At 46.2% G+C, this 18,426-nt stretch overlaps 1 protein-coding gene across 3 annotated transcripts in view; it reads left to right on the top strand.

Moving 5' to 3' along the window:
- pdlim7 (PDZ and LIM domain 7) overlaps nucleotides 1-18,426 on the top strand; it is a 58,083-nt gene that overhangs the window by 17,243 nt on the left and 22,414 nt on the right. For all 3 annotated transcript variants that reach the window (XM_029720276.1, XM_029720284.1, XM_029720280.1), the window contains exon 3: nucleotides 15,425-15,576. In XM_029720276.1, coding sequence (XP_029576136.1) covers nucleotides 15,425-15,576 — 152 coding nt within the window. The remainder of the gene's footprint in view (nucleotides 1-15,424; nucleotides 15,577-18,426) is intronic.

The following is an 18,426-nucleotide window of genomic DNA, read 5'->3' as shown; positions in this document are numbered from 1 at the left end:
CCCCAGCCCTGCACCCACCCAGCCCTGCACCCACCCAGCCCTGCACCCCCCCCCAGCCCTGCACCCACCCAGCCCTGCACCCACCCAGCCCTGCACCCACCCAGCCCTGCACCACCCCCCCAGCCCTGCACCCCCCCCAGCCCTGCACCCACCCAGCCCTGCACCCACCCAGCCCTGCACCCACCCAGCCCTGCACCCCCCCCCAGCCCTGCACCCCCCCAGCCCTGCACCCCCCCCCCCCAGCCCTGCACCCCCCCAGCCCTGCTCTATCTTGTCTTTAAATCTGGGGGCTTTGTGGAGCTGTAAACGTAGTGATTGCTTATCTTTGGGCCCTGTGGAGCCACAGAAACCAGATGTCTCCCCCCTCTATCTCAGAGCACATATCACCTTGCTGTGTGTAGTCATGAAATTACACATGGCACGTTAATAAGCAGGCAGTGGGATTTGTGACCGGTACCAGAGCAAGCTGTGTTATCGTCATGTAGTCTGTTCTCTGCCAGGGTTCAGGGTTAGCTGTGGGTGTGTTCTGTTCACTGCTCAGATGACACACACACACACACACACACACACACACACACACACACACACACACACACACACACACACACACACTCACAGGACTTGTCATGGGGGTGGATGAATAATTCAAAGCTGACTGATGCGTTGCCTGAAGAAGGGATGACAGCCTAGTGGTTTCTTTGGCTGGTTAAATGTTGTCATCTCTAACAGGGCTGGTTAAATGTTGTCATCTCTAACAGGGCTGGTTAAATGTTGTCATCTCTAACAGGGCTGGTTAAATGTTGTCATCTCTAACAGGGCTGGTTAAATGTTGTCATCTCTAACAGGGCTGGTTAAATGTTGTCCTCTCTAACAGGGCTGGTTAAATGTTGTCCTCTCTAACAGGGCTGGTTAAATGTTGTCCTCTCTAACAGGGCTGGTTAAATGTTGTCATCTCTAACCCTCTAACAGGGCTGGTTAAATGTTGTCATCTCTAACAGGGCTGGTTAACCTTCAGTTCCTACTAGGTGTTCTTGTTGGGATTCATATTTGGGATTCATATTTGAACTAAAATCAAATTGTATTTGTCACATAGTTTACACCAGTTTACAAACTAACAGTGAAATGCTTACATACGGGTCCTTCCGCACAATGCAGAGAGAAAAATATAGAATAATATTAACTGTTGCACTTTGAGTTAACGCTAGGTGTTCTCACTGATCGGTACTGGCCCCTACAGCTCTGTGTTAACGCTAGGTGTTCTCACTGATCGGTACTGGCCCCTACAGCTCTGTGTTAATGCTAGGTGTTCTCACTGATCGGTACTGGCCCCCACAGCTCTGTGTTAACGCTAGGTGTTCTCACTGATCGGTACTGGCCCCTACAGCTCTGTGTTAATGCTAGGTGTTCTCACTGATTGGTACTGGCCCCTACAGCTCTGTGTTAATGCTAGGTGTTCTCACTGATCGGTACTGGCCCCTACAGCTCTGTGTTAATGCTAGGTGTTCTCACTGATCGGTACTGGCCCCTACAGCTCTGTGTTAACGCTAGGTGTTCTCACTGATCGGTACTGGCCCCTACAGCTCTGAGTTAACGCTAGGTGTTCTCACTGATCGGTACTGGCCCCTACAGCTCTGTGTTAACGCTAGGTGTTCTCACTGATCGGTACTGGCCCCTACAGCTCTGTGTTAACGCTAGGTGTTCTCACTGATCGGTACTGGCCCCCACAGCTCTGTGTTAACGCTAGGTGTTCTCACTGATCGGTACTGGCCCCTACAGCTCTGAGTTAACGCTAGGTGTTCTCACTGATCGGTACTGGCCCCTACAGCTCTGTGTTAACGCTAGGTGTTCTCACTGATCGGTACTGGCCCCTACAGCTCTGTGTTAACGCTAGGTGTTCTCACTGATCGGTACTGGCCCCTACAGCTCTGTGTTAACGCTAGGTGTTCTCACTGATCGGTACTGGCCCCTACAGCTTTGTTACAAAGGAAAGGTCTTAAATAAAAGGCTACATCATCTGGTTAAACCTGAATGACTCATGTTGTTATGAATCACTTACACACTGACATGGCTGGTTTTTACCTTGACTTACTGCTCTGGGAGGACACTGTGGTGGATACGTCTAGCAGCAGGCTTTTGTTGTAAAAGGACTGGTTCATGTGAATGAGTTGTGTTGTGAGTCACTATCAGAACTATATTTGCCTTGAGTTAGTGCTACAGTATTTACTGTCACTGTGGTAGATACTGGAGCTCTACAGCAGCCCAGCAGCCTCTACTTTTCATTTCTCAGAGGGATATTTATGGTCTTCCATCAGCTGTGCTGTGAGTGATGTAAGGACAAGCTGGCTGTATCTCCCAGGCCAGAGCTGTGCTGTAAGGAGCAGCTGGCTAGCTGTGTCTCTCCCAGGACAGAGCTGTGCTGTAAGGAGCAGCTGTCTAGCTGTCTCTCCCAGGACAGAGCTGTGCTGCAAGGAGTAGCTGGCTAGCTGTATGTCTCCCAGGCCAGAGCTGTGATGCAAGGAGTAGCTGGCCGTGTCTCCTAGGCCAGAGCTCAGCCCTGAACAACTTGGACTCGGGGGTAGGCATAGTAAATGTAAATCCAGGGGAACTCCAATTTAGTATGATATGTTACATTTACTATGGTATGTATTATTTGTGGATGTCCATCATCCATTTTGAAAGATGTGTTACGAATTGTAATTCATACAATATGTTCCGAATTTGCAAAACGTATGACATGTTACCAATTCTAATTTGTTTGTGGTTGGGGTTAAGGTTAGGAGTTAAAGAGTTAGGGGAAGGGTTAGCTAACATGCTAAGTAGCTAAACAGTAGTATGTTTTAGCGACGTTGTCCGCGATGAGATTCGAACACGCAACCTTTGGGTTGCAAGACATTCGCGTTATATGGGTTAGGGTTAACCCTAACCCTTAAAACACTGTAGGTTGAAAGGTACTGGTAGACCTCTCCTTTAATAAAACACAGTAGGTTGAATGGTACTGGTAGACCTCTCCTTTAATAAAACACAGTAGGTTGAAAGGTACTGGTAGATCTCTCCTTTAATAAAACACTGTAGGTTGAAAGGTACTGGTAGACCTCTCCTTTAATAAAACACAGTGAAAGGTACTGGTAGACCTCTCCTTTAATAAAACACAGTGAAAGGTACTGGTAGACCTCTCCTTTAATAAAACACAGTAGGTTGAAAGCTACTGGTAGACCTCTCCTTTAATAAAACACAGTGAAAGGTACTGGTAGACCTCTCCTTTAATAAAACACAGTGAAAGGTACTGGTAGACCTCTCCTTTAATAAAACACAGTAGGTTGAAAGGTACTGGTAGACTTCTCCTTTAATAAAACACAGTAGGTTGAAAGGTACTGGTAGACCTCTCCTTTAATAAAACACAGTAGGTTGAAAGGTACTGGTAGACCTCTTCTTTAATAAAACACAGTGAAAGGTACTGGTAGACCTCTCCTTTAATAAAACACAGTGAAAGGTACTGGTAGACCTCTCCTTTAATAAAACACAGTAGGTTGAAAGGTACTGGTAGACCTTTCCTTTAATAAAACACAGTAGGTTGAAAGGTACTGGTAGACCTCTCCTTTAATAAAACACAGTAGGTTGAAAGGTACTGGTAGACCTCTCCTTTAATAAAACACAGTAGGTTGAAAGGTACTGGTAGACCTCTTCTTTAATAAAACACAGTGAAAGGTACTGGTAGACCTCTCCTTTAATAAAACACAGTGAAAGGTACTGGTAGACCTCTCCTTTAATAAAACACAGTAGGTTGAAAGGTACTGGTAGACCTTTCCTTTAATAAAACACAGTAGGTTGAAAGGTACTGGTAGACCTCTCCTTTAATAAAACACAGTAGGTTGAAAGGTACTGGTAGACCTCTCCTTTAATAAAACACAGTGAAAGGTACTGGTAGACCTTTCCTTTAATAAAACACAGTAGGTTGAAAGGTACTGGTAGACCTTTCCTTTAATAAAACACAGTAGGTTGAAAGGTACTGGTAGACCTCTCCTTTAATAAAACACAGTGAAAGGTACTGGTAGGCCTCTCCTTTAATAAAACACAGTAGGTTGAAAGGTACTGGTAGACCTCTCCTTTAATAAAACACAGTGAAAGGTACTGGTAGGCCTCTCCTTTAATAAAACACAGTAGGTTGAAAGGTACTGGTAAACCTCTCCTTTAATAAAACACAGTGAAAGGTACTGGTAGACCTCTCCTTTAATAAAACACAGTGAAAGGTACTGGTAGACCTCTCCTTTAATAAAACACAGTGAAAGGTACTGTTAGACCTGTCCTTTAATAAAACACAGTAGGTTGAAAGGTACTGGTAGACCTCTCCTTTAATAAAACACAGTGAAAGGTACTGGTAGATCTCTCCTTTTAAAATACTATAGTTCATACCAACACCAGAGAGGAAGCCGTTTAACTTTATGTAATGTATTACTCTTCAATGTAATTACTCAAAGTTGACATTAAAGAGACATTTTGAAATGATCTAGGGTGACTTTCGTTGATCCGAGTGAGTCATGTGTTTTATAAATGGTTTCACTGATATCAGAATGAATGTTTTTAAAAAAAATAAAAAATTTAAGAAACGGTTTCACTGATTTTCCGTTGTTTAATAAAAGACTCAATGATACACCATCATTGTCTTGCTGATAAGATGCAGCTGTTTCTAACCCATTTATGCTCGTAATGAACGTTTTTAAAAGCAGTCTTTATTACAAATGGCAGATTATATGAGACCATCTGATTTAATTATTGTGTGTAGTTTGATGTGTAGCAGGGTTTGTTGTCTCCTCTCCTAGTCTCCTTCCTTCCTAGTATTGACTAACTGTGGTGGGGTGCAGTGGGTCCTTCCTTCGTTCCTTCCTTCCTTCCTTCCTAGTATTGACTAAATGTGAGGGGGTATCTTGGTTCCTTCCTTCCTTCTCTCTCTCTCGTCTACAGGCCTGAGCACAGCATTTTACTATGGAAGCATCCCAAATGGCACCCTATTCCCTGTATTGTGCACTACTTTAGACCAGGGCCCTATTCCCTATATAGTGCACTACTTTAGACCAGGGCCCTATTCCCTATATAGTGCACTACTTTAGACCAGGGCCCTATTCCCTATATAGTGCACTACTTTAGACCAGGGCCCTACAGGGAATAAGGTGCCATTTGGGACGCAGTCATGCCACCTTCCTTCTGAAGTACAGGAACAGCTGTGATCTAAACCTGAGCCACCGACACAGGTGCTGGTGTCCATCACTGTCCGGACTCACTCACTCACTCACTCACTCACTCACTCACTCACTGCTGCCTCTACCTCTCTCTACTGTTTCACTCATTCTTACTAATCACGCTGTATCTCTCACCACTCACTATAATCTGCTCGGCCTTACTGTCTCTCTCTCTCTAATGGTTTCTATTATAATCTACTCTGCTCAGCCTTACTGTCTCTCTCTCTCTACTGGTTTCTATTATAATCTACTCTGCTCAGCCTTACTGTCTCTCTCTCTCTAATGGTTTCTATTATAATCTACTCTGCTCAGCCTTACTGTCTCTCTCTCTCTAATGGTTTCTATTATAATCTACTCTGCTCAGCCTTACTGTCTCTCTCTCTCTACTGGTTTCTATTATAATCTACTCTGCTCAGCCTTACTGTCTCTCTCTCTCTAATGGTTTCTATTATAATCTACTCTGCTCAGCCTTACTGTCTCTCTCTCTCTACTGGTTTCTATTATAACCTGCTCTGCTAGGCCTTACTGTCTCTGTCTCTCTCTGTCTCTCTGTCTCTCTGTCTCTCTGTCTCTCTCTGTCTCTCTCTGTCTCTCTCTCTGTCTCTCTCTCTGTCTCTCTCTCTGTCTCTCTCTGTCTCTCTCTGTCTCTCTCTCTGTCTCTCTCTCTGTCTCTGTCTCTCTCTGTTTCTCTGTCTCTCTCTGTCTCTCTCTGTCTCAGCCCATGCCGCCTCAGAATACCAGTCACCTGAGGGGCCTGCATGTGGTGGTGGTGTGTTTCTCTGTAACAGATGCAGAGAAGCTGTAAAAACACCTTTTTAGTTGTATCTTTAATTGTTTCCAGCCTGGGTAGATCGTAGGGGATTAACTTGATGTTAAAAGTAGTTTTTCATGAGGAATACATTTAATGTTCTTATATTTTGATGTTTTTGATGTATTTATCCCCCCCCCCCTGAAAACAAACCAAACCAGATGCTTTTTTTCAACAAGCTGCCTGACTGCAGAATTTTATCCACGTTCTTCAATCGTCAGTGTTACACAGATGTAGGAGTATCGTCCCATTTCCAAGTTAAGTTTTTAGACACTCATTCTGAAGGGTTAAGGCTTGGGATAGAGAAACCTATTGTCCACGACTGGTCCGAACACACAACCTTCTGATCCACAACCTTCCAGAGTCGTGGGATTACCCGTGGCGGTCGTGGGATTACCCGTGGCGGTCGTGGGATTACCCGTGGCGGTCGTGGGATTACCCGCGGCCGTCGCGGGATTACCCGCGGCGGTCGCGGGATTACCCGCGGCGGTCGCGGGATTACCCAAACCTACTTGATGGTAATAGCTCTCAATGTTGCCCCTAGTGGCTGTTTTTGAGGGCCTTTCTCAACGTCCTCAAGACATGGATAGATGTCCAATTTCAACATCAATCTTGAACGACCTGGCTTTTTCTTTTCTTCTGGTGCTCTGCAGTCAAGGGAAGGTGAAATGAAACCACTCCACAAGGGAACTTTATCCTCCGCTATGGGACTAAACTTTCTCTCAGTCTGTTTTTTAATGTGCTGAATCAAAGCAGTTGAATCGTATAGCTTAGTGGAACACGACAGAAACCAATGATTTAGGGTCTAGAATCCTCTGATCATTTATGAGCCAATAGTCTAAAGGGATCAATAACAGGATAGGACGGGGTAATCGATGTCTACGCAGACCAGGGTCTGCATCCCAAATCAGACCATAGTCCCCATGTAGTGCACTACTGTTGACCAGGGCTCTATGGACCATAAGTCCCCATGTAGTGCACTAGATAAGGAATAGGGCTCCATTTGTGACTCAGACGATGTCTACATGACAGAAATCAGTATTCCAGCCGGGGTTCAGCCCTGTGATGTTCAGCCTTGCTTTGGCTTTCTGTGGCTCGCTCTCCTTTTTATTTAGTGATCTGATGTTGAACACTTTGTACTCTCAGGGATCTGAGACTTTGACACATTTCGTTAAGCCTCCGGGACAAGGCTGAGTAAGGTCCTTACTAAACACGTTCTGGCATCTCCTCTCTCTTCATACGATCTCCGACGTGTGTATTAACAGCCTCTGTTGATGTCAAGAGTTTTTTTTTTTTTTTTTTTTTTAAAGGACACTTTGATGCGTCTCCAAGTGGCACCCTATTCACTATATAGTGCACTTCGTTTGACCAGAGCCCCATGCGGAGAGGGTGCCATTTGGGACCCTGCTGCAGCATGCCTGGCAGGGCAGGGACTCTGAGTGCACGTGTGGTTTTAAGGTTCATGTATGCAGCCTGTTCTCTACTGAGTGTGATGTGGCTGTAACTCATGTCAGGAATGATCCAATTTATCTACATGACATCATTGAAATATCATTCACGCTAGTATAATCCTGCTAGTTAATATCGTCTAGTCAGTTAGGTGACTGCTAGTTAATATCATCTAGTTAGTTAGGTGACTGCTAGTTAATATCATCTAGTCAGTTAGGTGACTGCTAGTTAATATCATCTAGTCAGTTAGGTGACTGCTAGTTAATATCATCTAGTCAGTTAGGTGACTGCTAGTTAATATCATCTAGTCAGTTAGGTGACTGCTAGTTAATATCATCTAGTCAGTTAGGTGACTGCTAGTTAATACCATGTAGTCAGTTAGGTGACTGCTAGTTAATACCATCTAGTCAGTTAGGTGACTGCTAGTTAATATCATCTAGTCAGTTAGGTGACTGCTAGTTAATATCATCTAGTCAGTTAGGTGACCTGTGGCGTCGTGTCGGACTGCTAGTTAATATCGTCTAGTCAGTTAGGTGACCTGTGGTGCTGTATAATCCTGCTAGTTAATACCATCTAGTCAGTTAGGTGACTGCTAGTTAATACCATCTAGTCAGTTAGGTGACTGCTAGTTAATACCATCTAGTCAGTTAGGTGACTGCTAGTTAATACCATCTAGTCAGTTAGGTGACTGCTAGTTAATATCATCTAGTCAGTTAGGTGACCTGTGGTGCCGTTTCAGACTGCTAGTTAATATAATTTAGTTAGCCATACATTACGTTAAATCATTTCGCAAATAGTTTCATCTTTACTCATTCTTTTTATACAATAATTAGATGCAAACCTCATAACTGAGGCACCTGTATAAACAGAGTTATGGTAATGTGGCTGTATTGTCTTTTCATGAGGTCACAAACATGAAACTAAACGGACCGGGTCGTAGCTGGCTTTTCCAACCAACCGTTTACACGTTCTCCAAAATAGGAATATTGTTCAATTCTCAAATTTCTGGGATGGTCAGGGAGAGCGGAGGGTCAGGTTCTCTGCATGGAATTTACGACATGGTCGTAAGGGCATAATACTGCCCTTCCTCCTAACATATAGGGTGGGGGGTTGTTCACATCTCTGCTAGCCAATTCACTGAAAGAGCCAGCGTCATGACAGTCCTTTAAGTGCCTTTTTGGCAAACTCCAAGCGGGCTGTCATGTGTCTAATACTGAGTAGTTGTTTCAGTCTGGCCACTCTACCATAAAGGTCTGATTTGGTGGAGTGCTGTAGAGATTGTTGTGCTTCTGGAAGGTTCTCCCTTCTCCACAGAAGAACTCTGGATCTCTGTTAGAGTGACTATTGGGTTCTTTGTCACCTCCCTGACCAAGGCCCTTCTCCCCCGATTGCTCAGTTTGGCCGGGTGGCCAGCTCTAGGAAGAGTCTTGGTGGTTCCAAACTTCATCCATTTAAGAATGATGGAGGACACTGTCTTCTTGGGGACCTTCAATGCTGCAGACATTTTTTGGTACCCTTCCCCAGATCCTCGACACAATCCTGTCTCGGAGCTCTACGGACAATTCCTTTGACCTCATGGTTTGGTTCTTGCTCTGACATGCACTGTCAACTTTGGGACCTTATATAGACAGTTGTGTGCCTTTCCTGTCCAATCGGTTGAATTGACCACAGGTGGACTCCAATCAAGTTGTAGAAAACATCTCAAGGATGATCAATGGAAACAGGATGCACCTGTTTCCAGTCTCATAGCAAAGGGTCTGAATACTTATGTAAACAAGGTATTTCTGTTTTCAATTATTATTTTTTTATACATTTGCAATAATGTCTAAACCTGTTTTCGCTTTGTTATTATGGGCTATTGTGTGTAGCTTGATGACAAACATTTATTTGATCCATTTCAGAATAAGGCTGTAACGTAACAATGTGTGGAAAAAAGAGAAGGGGTCTGAATACTTTCTGAATGCGCTGTAATTTTGGTTGAATGCATCCAGTTGTGCAACTAACTCGGTATTCCCCCTTTCCCCCAAATATAATCCACAGTAACAGATGAGCGGTGACGCTAGCTCATAAAAGCTTCGGTCCACATCTGTAGTGGATCATAAGCGGTGATGTCATAGTGCTGATTAAGACTCTTACCTCATGTCCTCATTGTGGCGTGGGGAACCATCCGGTTGAACACACACACACACACACACACACATACAGAGAGAGGGAGAGAACTTGTCAGACACAGAGCCCTTAGGTTCCCTCTACAAATCATTAGCCGGTGATAACAGACCCGAACGTGAATCCCCTTGATGACTTTGTGTATGTATATTTAGTCAACACAGTGTTAAAAGGCCCTCTGGGGTCCGCTAGCTACTGGGGTCCGCTAGCTACTGGGGTCCGCTAGCTACTGGGGTCCGCTAGCTACTGGGGTCCGCTAGCTACTGGGGTCCGCTAGCTACTGGGGTCCGCTAGCTACTGGGGTCCGCTAGCTACTGGGGTCCGCTAGCTACTGGGGTTCCGCTAGCTACTGTTAAGAGCAAGATAGGACACGTCTGTTCACTGGTTTGATTGATTGGTGTGAACATACTAGGCCCTAGAATGTTTTTAAGTGTGCACTTTCATCTCTCTGATCCTGTTATTAACCAATATGTTCCCTTTGACTAGATATCCTCTGATTCTTCCCTCTAGATCAGCCCTGTTACTGACTAGATATCCTCCTGGTCTCCCCTCTAGATCAGCCCTGTTACTGACTAGATATCCTCCCGGTCTCCCCTCTAGATCAGCCCTGTTACTGACTAGATATCCTCCTGGTCTCCCCTCTAGATCAGCCCTGTTACTGACTAGATATCCTCCTGGTCTCCCCTCTAGATCAGCCCTGTTACTGACTAGATATCCTCCCGGTCTCCCCTCTAGATCAGCCCTGTTACTGACTAGATATCCTCCTGGTCTCCCCTCTAGATCAGCCCTGTTACTGACTAGATATCATCCTGGTCTCCCCTCTAGATCAGCCCTGTTACTGACTAGATATCATCCTGGTCTCCCCTCTAGATCAGCCCTGTTACTGACTAGATATCATCCTGGTCTCCCCTCTAGATCAGCCCTGTTACTGACTAGATATCCTCCCAGTCTCCCCTCTAGATCAGCCCTGTTACTGACTAGATATCCTCCCGGTCTCCCCTCTAGATCAGCCCTGTTACTGACTAGATATCCTCCTGGTCTCCCCTCTAGATCAGCCCTGTTACTGACTAGATATCCTCCCGGTCTCCCCTCTAGATCAGCCCTGTTACTGACTAGATATCCTCCTGGTCTCCCCTCTAGATCAGCCCTGTTACTGACTAGATATCCTCCTGGTCTCCCCTCTAGATCAGCCCTGTTACTGACTAGATATCCTCCTGGTCTCCCCTCTAGATCAGCCCTGTTACTGACTAGATATCCTCCTGGTCTTCTCTCTAGATCAGCCCTGTTACTGACTAGATATCCTCCTGGTCTCCCCTCTAGATCAGCCCTGTTATTGTAGATATCCTCCTGGTCTCCCCTCTAGATCAGCCCTGTTATTGTAGATATCCTCCTGGTCTCCCCTCTAGATCAGCCCTGTTATTGTAGATATCCTCCTGGTCTCCCCTCTAGATCAGCCCTGTTATTGTAGATATCCTCCTGGTCTCCCCTCTAGATCAGCCCTGTTACTGACTAGATATCCTCCTGGTCTCCCCTCTAGATCAGCCCTGTTACTGACTAGATATCCTCCTGGTCTCCCCTCTAGATCAGCCCTGTTACTGACTAGATATCCTCCTGGTCTCCCCTCTAGATCAGCCCTGTTACTGACTAGATATCCTCCCGGTCTCCCCTCTAGATCAGCCCTGTTACTGACTAGATATCCTCCCGGTCTCCCCTCTAGATCAGCCCTGTTACTGACTAGATATCCTCCCGGTCTCCCCTCTAGATCAGCCCTGTTACTGACTAGATATCCTCCCGGTCTCCCCTCTAGATCAGCCCTGTTACTGACTAGATATCCTCCCGGTCTCCCCTCTAGATCAGCCCTGTTACTGACTAGATATCCTCCCGGTCTCCCCTCTAGATCAGCCCTGTTACTGACTAGATATCCTCCTGGTCTCCCCTCTAGATCAGCCCTGTTACTGACTAGATATCCTCCCTGTCTCCCCTCTAGATCAGCCCTGTTACTGACTAGATATCATCCCGGTCTCCCCTCTAGATCAGCCCTGTTACTGACTAGATATCCTCCTGGTCTCCCCTCTAGATCAGCCCTGTTACTGACTAGATATCCTCCTGGTCTCCCCTCTAGATCAGCCCTGTTACTGACTAGATATCCTCCTGGTCTCCCCTCTAGATCAGCCATGTTATTGTAGATATCCTCCTGGTCTCCCCTCTAGATCAGCCCTGTTATTGTAGATATCCTCCTGGTCTCCCCTCTAGATCAGCCCTGTTATTGTAGATATCCTCCTGGTCTCCCCTCTAGATCAGCCCTGTTATTGTAGAAATCCTCCTGGTCTCCCCTCTAGATCAGCCCTGTTACTGACTAGATATCCTCCTGGTCTCCCCTCTAGATCAGCCCTGTTACTGACTAGATATCCTCCCGGTCTCCCCTCTAGATCAGTCCTGTTACTGACTAGATATCCTCCTGGTCTCCCCTCTAGATCAGCCCTGTTACTGACTAGATATCCTCCTGGTCTCCCCTCTAGATCAGCCCTGTTACTGACTAGATATCCTCCTGGTCTCCCCTCTAGATCAGCCCTGTTGTTGTAGATATCCTCCTGGTCTCCCCTCTAGATCAGCCCTGTTATTGTAGAAATCCTCCTGGTCTCCCCTCTAGATCAGCCCTGTTACTGACTAGATATCCTCCCGGTCTCCCCTCTAGATCAGCCCTGTTGTTGTAGATATCCTCCTGGTCTCCCCTCTAGATCAGCCCTGTTATTGTAGAAATCCTCCTGGTCTCCCCTCTAGATCAGCCCTGTTATTGTAGAAATCCTCCTGGTCTCCCCTCTAGATCAGCCCTGTTACTGACTAGATATCCTCCCGGTCTCCCCTCTAGATCAGCCCTGTTACTGACTAGATATCCTCCCGGTCTCCCCTCTAGATCAGCCCTGTTACTGACTAGATATCCTCCCGGTCTCCCCTCTAGATCAGCCCTGTTACTGACTAGATATCCTCCCGGTCTCCCCTCTAGATCAGCCCTGTTACTGACTAGATATCCTCCCGGTCTCCCCTCTAGATCAGCCCTGTTACTGACTAGATATCCTCCCGGTCTCCCCTCTAGATCAGCCCTGTTACTGACTAGATATCCTCCTGGTCTCCCCTGTAGATCAGCCCTGTTACTGACTAGATATCCTCCTGGTCTCCCCTCTAGATCAGCCCTGTTACTGACTAGATATCCTCCCGGTCTCCCCTCTAGATCAGCCCTGTTACTGACTAGATATCCTCCCGGTCTCCCCTCTAGATCAGCCCTGTTACTGACTAGATATCCTCCTGGTCTCCCCTCTAGATCAGCCCTGTTACTGACTAGATATCCTCCTGGTCTCCCCTCTAGATCAGCCCTGTTACTGACTAGATATCCTCCTGGTCTTCTCTCTAGATCAGCCCTGTTACTGACTAGATATCCTCCTGGTCTCCCCTCTAGATCAGCCCTGTTACTGACTAGATATCCTCCTGGTCTCCCCTCTAGATCAGCCCTGTTACTGACTAGATATCCTCCCGGTCTCCCCTCTAGATCAGCCCTGTTATTGTAGATATCCTCCTGGTCTCCCCTCTAGATCAGCCCTGTTATTGTAGATATCCTCCTGGTCTCCCCTCTAGATCAGCCCTGTTATTGTAGATATCCTCCTGGTCTCCCCTCTAGATCAGCCCTGTTATTGTAGATATCCTCCTGGTCTCCCCTCTAGATCAGCCCTGTTATTGTAGAAATCCTCCTGGTCTCCCCTCTAGATCAGCCCTGTTACTGACTAGATATCCTCCTGGTCTCCCCTCTAGATCAGCCCTGTTACTGACTAGATATCCTCCTGGTCTCCCCTCTAGATCAGCCCTGTTACTGACTAGATATCCTCCCGGTCTCCCCTCTAGATCAGCCCTGTTACTGACTAGATATCCTCCCGGTCTCCCCTCTAGATCAGCCCTGTTACTGACTAGATATCCTCCTGGTCTCCCCTCTAGATCAGCCCTGTTACTGACTAGATATCCTCCCGGTCTCCCCTCTAGATCAGCCCTGTTACTGACTAGATATCCTCCCGGTCTCCCCTCTAGATCAGCCCTGTTACTGACTAGATATCCTCCCGGTCTCCCCTCTAGATCAGCCCTGTTACTGACTAGATATCCTCCTGGTCTCCCCTCTAGATCAGCCCTGTTACTGACTAGATATCCTCCTGGTCTCCCCTCTAGATCAGCCCTGTTACTGACTAGATATCCTCCCGGTCTCCCCTCTAGATCAGCCCTGTTACTGACTAGATATCCTCCCGGTCTCCCCTCTAGATCAGCCCTGTTACTGACTAGATATCCTCCCGGTCTCCCCTCTAGATCAGCCCTGTTACTGACTAGATATCCTCCCGGTCTCCCCTCTAGATCAGCCCTGTTACTGACTAGATATCCTCCCGGTCTCCCCTCTAGATCAGCCCTGTTACTGACTAGATATCCTCCCGGTCTCCCCTGTAGATCAGCCCTGTTACTGACTAGATATCCTCCCGGTCTCCCCTCTAGATCAGCCCTGTTACTGACTAGATATCCTCCCGGTCTCCCCTCTAGATCAGCCCTGTTACTGACTAGATATCCTCCCGGTCTCCCCTCTAGATCAGCCCTGTTACTGACTAGATATCCTCCTGGTCTCCCCTCTAGATCAGCCCTGTTACTGACTAGATATCCTCCTGGTCTCCCCTCTAGATCAGCCCTGTTATTGTAGAAATCCTCCTGGTCTCCCCTCTAGATCAGCCCTGTTACTGACTAGATATCCTCCTGGTCTCCCCTCTAGATCAGCCCTGTTACTGACTAGATATCCTCCTGGTCTCCCCTCTAGATCAGCCCTGTTACTGACTAGATATCCTCCTGGTCTTCTCTCTAGATCAGCCCTGTTACTGACTAGATATCCTCCTGGTCTCCCCTCTAGATCAGCCCTGTTACTGACTAGATATCCTCCTGGTCTCCCCTCTAGATCAGCCCTGTTACTGACTAGATATCCTCCCGGTCTCCCCTCTAGATCAGCCCTGTTATTGTAGATATCCTCCTGGTCTCCCCTCTAGATCAGCCCTGTTATTGTAGATATCCTCCTGGTCTCCCCTCTAGATCAGCCCTGTTATTGTAGATATCCTCCTGGTCTCCCCTCTAGATCAGCCCTGTTACTGACTAGATATCCTCCTGGTCTCCCCTCTAGATCAGCCCTGTTACTGACTAGATATCCTCCTGGTCTCCCCTCTAGATCAGCCCTGTTACTGACTAGATATCCTCCTGGTCTCCCCTCTAGATCAGCCCTGTTATTGTAGAAATCCTCCTGGTCTCCCCTCTAGATCAGCCCTGTTACTGACTAGATATCCTCCTGGTCTCCCCTCTAGATCAGCCCTGTTACTGACTCATTAACACGAATTGCTTTGTTGTGTATCAATTATAGTAGGTTAGCTTCAGAACAATACCATTTACATTCTTGTCTTTGAACCGTATTCTAATAAGCGCTGTGTCGGTTATGGCAGATGTTTGTTCCATTTAACCCTGAAAATATTGAGAGACGCAGCGAGAGGAAATATTAGGTGATTCATTTTATTTCACATGTTCTTGTACAACTATACTGTTGGGCGAAACAGAGGCTGAATGTTCAGTGGGATTTCACAGGTAATCGTAATGTGTTCTTGTCAGTGACTGGGTTTAATAGGCCAAAGGTCTATATTTCTGTATAAGTGAGCGCCCCTGTTGAGAACCACAATCCCTCCCCCCTTCTCTCTCTCCCCCTCTACAGCTGACCCCCGGGGGTAAGGCCGCCCAGGCCGGTGTGGGCGTGGGAGATTGGGTGGTGTCCATCGGAGAGACCAACGCAGAAGACATGACCCATGTGGAGGCACAGAACAAGATAAGAGCAGCAGAGGAGTTGCTTACCCTAACCCTCAGCAAGTAAGATAATATAACTAGCCCGTACTGTATACACTATACTCACCCTCAGTACTATAACTAGACCGTACTGTATACACTATACTCACCCTCAGTACTATAACTAGCCCGTACTGTATACACTATACTCACCCTCAGTACTATAACTAGACCGTACTGTATACACTATACTCACCCTCAGTACTATAACTAGACCGTACTGTATACACTATACTCACCCTCAGTACTATAACTAGCCCGTACTGTATACACTATACTCACCCTCAGTACTATAACTAGCCCGTACTGTATACACTATACTCACCCTCAATACTATAACTTGCCCGTACTGTATACACTATACTCACCCTCAGTACTATAACTAGACCGTACTGTATACACTATACTCACCCTCAGTACTATAACTAGCCCGTACTGTATACACTATACTCACCCTCAGTACTATAACTAGCCCGTACTGTATACACTATACTCACCCTCAGTACTATAACTAGACCGTACTGTATACACTATACTCACCCTCAATACTATAACTAGACCGTACTGTATACACTATACTCACCCTCAGTACTATAACTAGACCGTACTGTATACACTATACTCACCCACTGTACCATACCAGAATATACCATGCGTACTAAACCATAAAACACACAGTATCATGAAAGAACCCACCACACCTGTTTACACAGCAGTGACAATTTATCCCATCATTAGCAGGTAGCTAGCAAGACCAGACACCCACAGGAAAACACAATACATTTATTTACACTGAACACCGTACAAATCAAATTTTATTCGTCACATGCGCCCGAATTACAACAGGTGTAGTAGACCTTACAGTGAAATGCTTACTTACAAGCCCCTAACCAACAATGCAGTTTAAAAAAATACAGATAAAAGTAACAAATAATTAAAGAGCAGTAATGAAATGACAACAGCGAGACTATTTACAGGGGGGGTATCGATACAGAGTCAATGTGCGGGGGCACCGGTTAGTTGAGGTAATATGTACATGTAGGTAGAGTTATTAAAGTGGCTATTCATCGATAATAACAGAGAGTAGCAGCGGTGTGAGGGGGGGACAATGCAAATAGTCTGGGTAACCGTTTGATTAGATGTTCAGCAGTCTTATGGCTTGGGGGTAGAAGCTGTTTAGAAGCCACTTGGATCTAGACTTGGCGCTCCGGTACTGCTTGCCGTGCGGTAGCAGAGAGAACAGTCTATGACTTGGGTGGCTGGAGTCTTGGACAATTTTTAGGGCCTTCCTCTGACACTGCCTAGTATAGAGGTCCTGGATGGCAGGAAGCTTGGCCCCAGTGATGTACAACCAAGCCACCGTCTACCTTCTGTAGTACCTTGCGGTCAGAGGCCGAGCAGTTGCCATACCTTGCAGTGATGCAACCAGTCAGAAAGCTCTCGATGGTGCGGCTGTAGAACCTTTTGAGGATCTGAGGACCCATGCCAAATCTTTTCAGTCTCCTGAGGGGGAATAGGTTTTGTCGTGCCCTCTTCACGACTGTCTTGGTGTGTTTGGACCATGTTAGTTAGAGGAGTGGTTTGAGATGTCTTGCTTTCTAATTCTGTTGGAAAATCCATTAAATGAGATTAAAATCACTTTGGTGATTAAATAAAGCGAAGCAAATGTAATTTGCCGGACTGGGGTTTGGATAACATACCTGCTACCTACAGAGGCATGTGGTATTTACTCCTAGATAACATACCTGCTACCTACAGAGGCATGTGGTATTTACTCCTAGATAACATACCTGCTACCTACAGAGGCATGTGGTATTTACTCCTAGATAACATACCTGCTACCTACAGAGGCATGTGGTATTTACTCCTAGATAACATACCTGCTACCTACAGAGGCATGTGGTATTTACTCCTAGAAACTCCCTACTGAATAAAAAAAAAAAAAACGTTTTATGTCAAGCCAACAGCTAATTTCTAACAGAAAATGAAAGACATGGTAACCATTTATGTTTGGTTAGAATCTCCTGCATCGACAGATATAGAGGTGTTGAACTAACCAAGCCACCGTCTATCCTGTCTGTTTCATCTGTTACGTATCAGCTGCTGTTGCAGCTATTTAACAGTGAAACCATGTCGCAACAAGACGGGTTGTAGTGGTGAGCGCACCCCCAGCGGTTACTTCAGGTCACACACAGACATGGAACCAATACTGTTTAGTGAGGGTGTCTGAACGACCTCTACCGTAATGTGATCGAGACAAAGGAGATGATTGTGGACTACGGGGCAAATGAGGGCAGAGAAACGCCCCCATTCTCATCGACAGGGCTGTAGTGGAGCAAGTTGTGAGAGCTTTTAGTTCCTTGGGGTCCACATCACCAACAAACTATCCTGGTCCAAACACAACAAGACAGTCGCGAAGAGGGCACGACAATGTCTATTCCCCCATCAGGAGACTGAGAAGATTTGGCATGGGTCCCCAGATCCTCAAAAGGTTTTATGAAATTTGACAAATCTGATTTGAACTGTAGATAGTGATGGTACAGTGAGGGAGTGTCTGAACTGTAGATAGTGATGGTACAGTGAGGGAGTGTCTGAACTGTAGATAGTGATGGTACAGTGAGGGAGTGTCTGAACTGTAGATAGTGATGGTACAGTGAGGGAGAGTCTGAATTGTAGATAGTGATGGTACAGTGAGGGAGTCTAGATACACTGTTAATAAACAAGGCTGTGTCTGACTGGCCTAAAGTAGGGCCCTATCGCCCTAAATTAGGGCACTATATAGGGAATAGAGTGCCATTTCGGAGACAATCAAAACAGACACCAGATCTACAGTTAGAATGTGATGCGTGAGTGACTTCAGGAATATGGCTGACT

Source organism: Salmo trutta, chromosome 3, assembly GCF_901001165.1.
Source record: "Salmo trutta chromosome 3, fSalTru1.1, whole genome shotgun sequence".
Lineage (NCBI taxonomy): Eukaryota > Metazoa > Chordata > Actinopteri > Salmoniformes > Salmonidae > Salmo > Salmo trutta.
The sequence above is the reverse complement of the archived record's forward strand: the minus strand, read 5'-3'. Positions and strand labels throughout refer to the sequence as shown.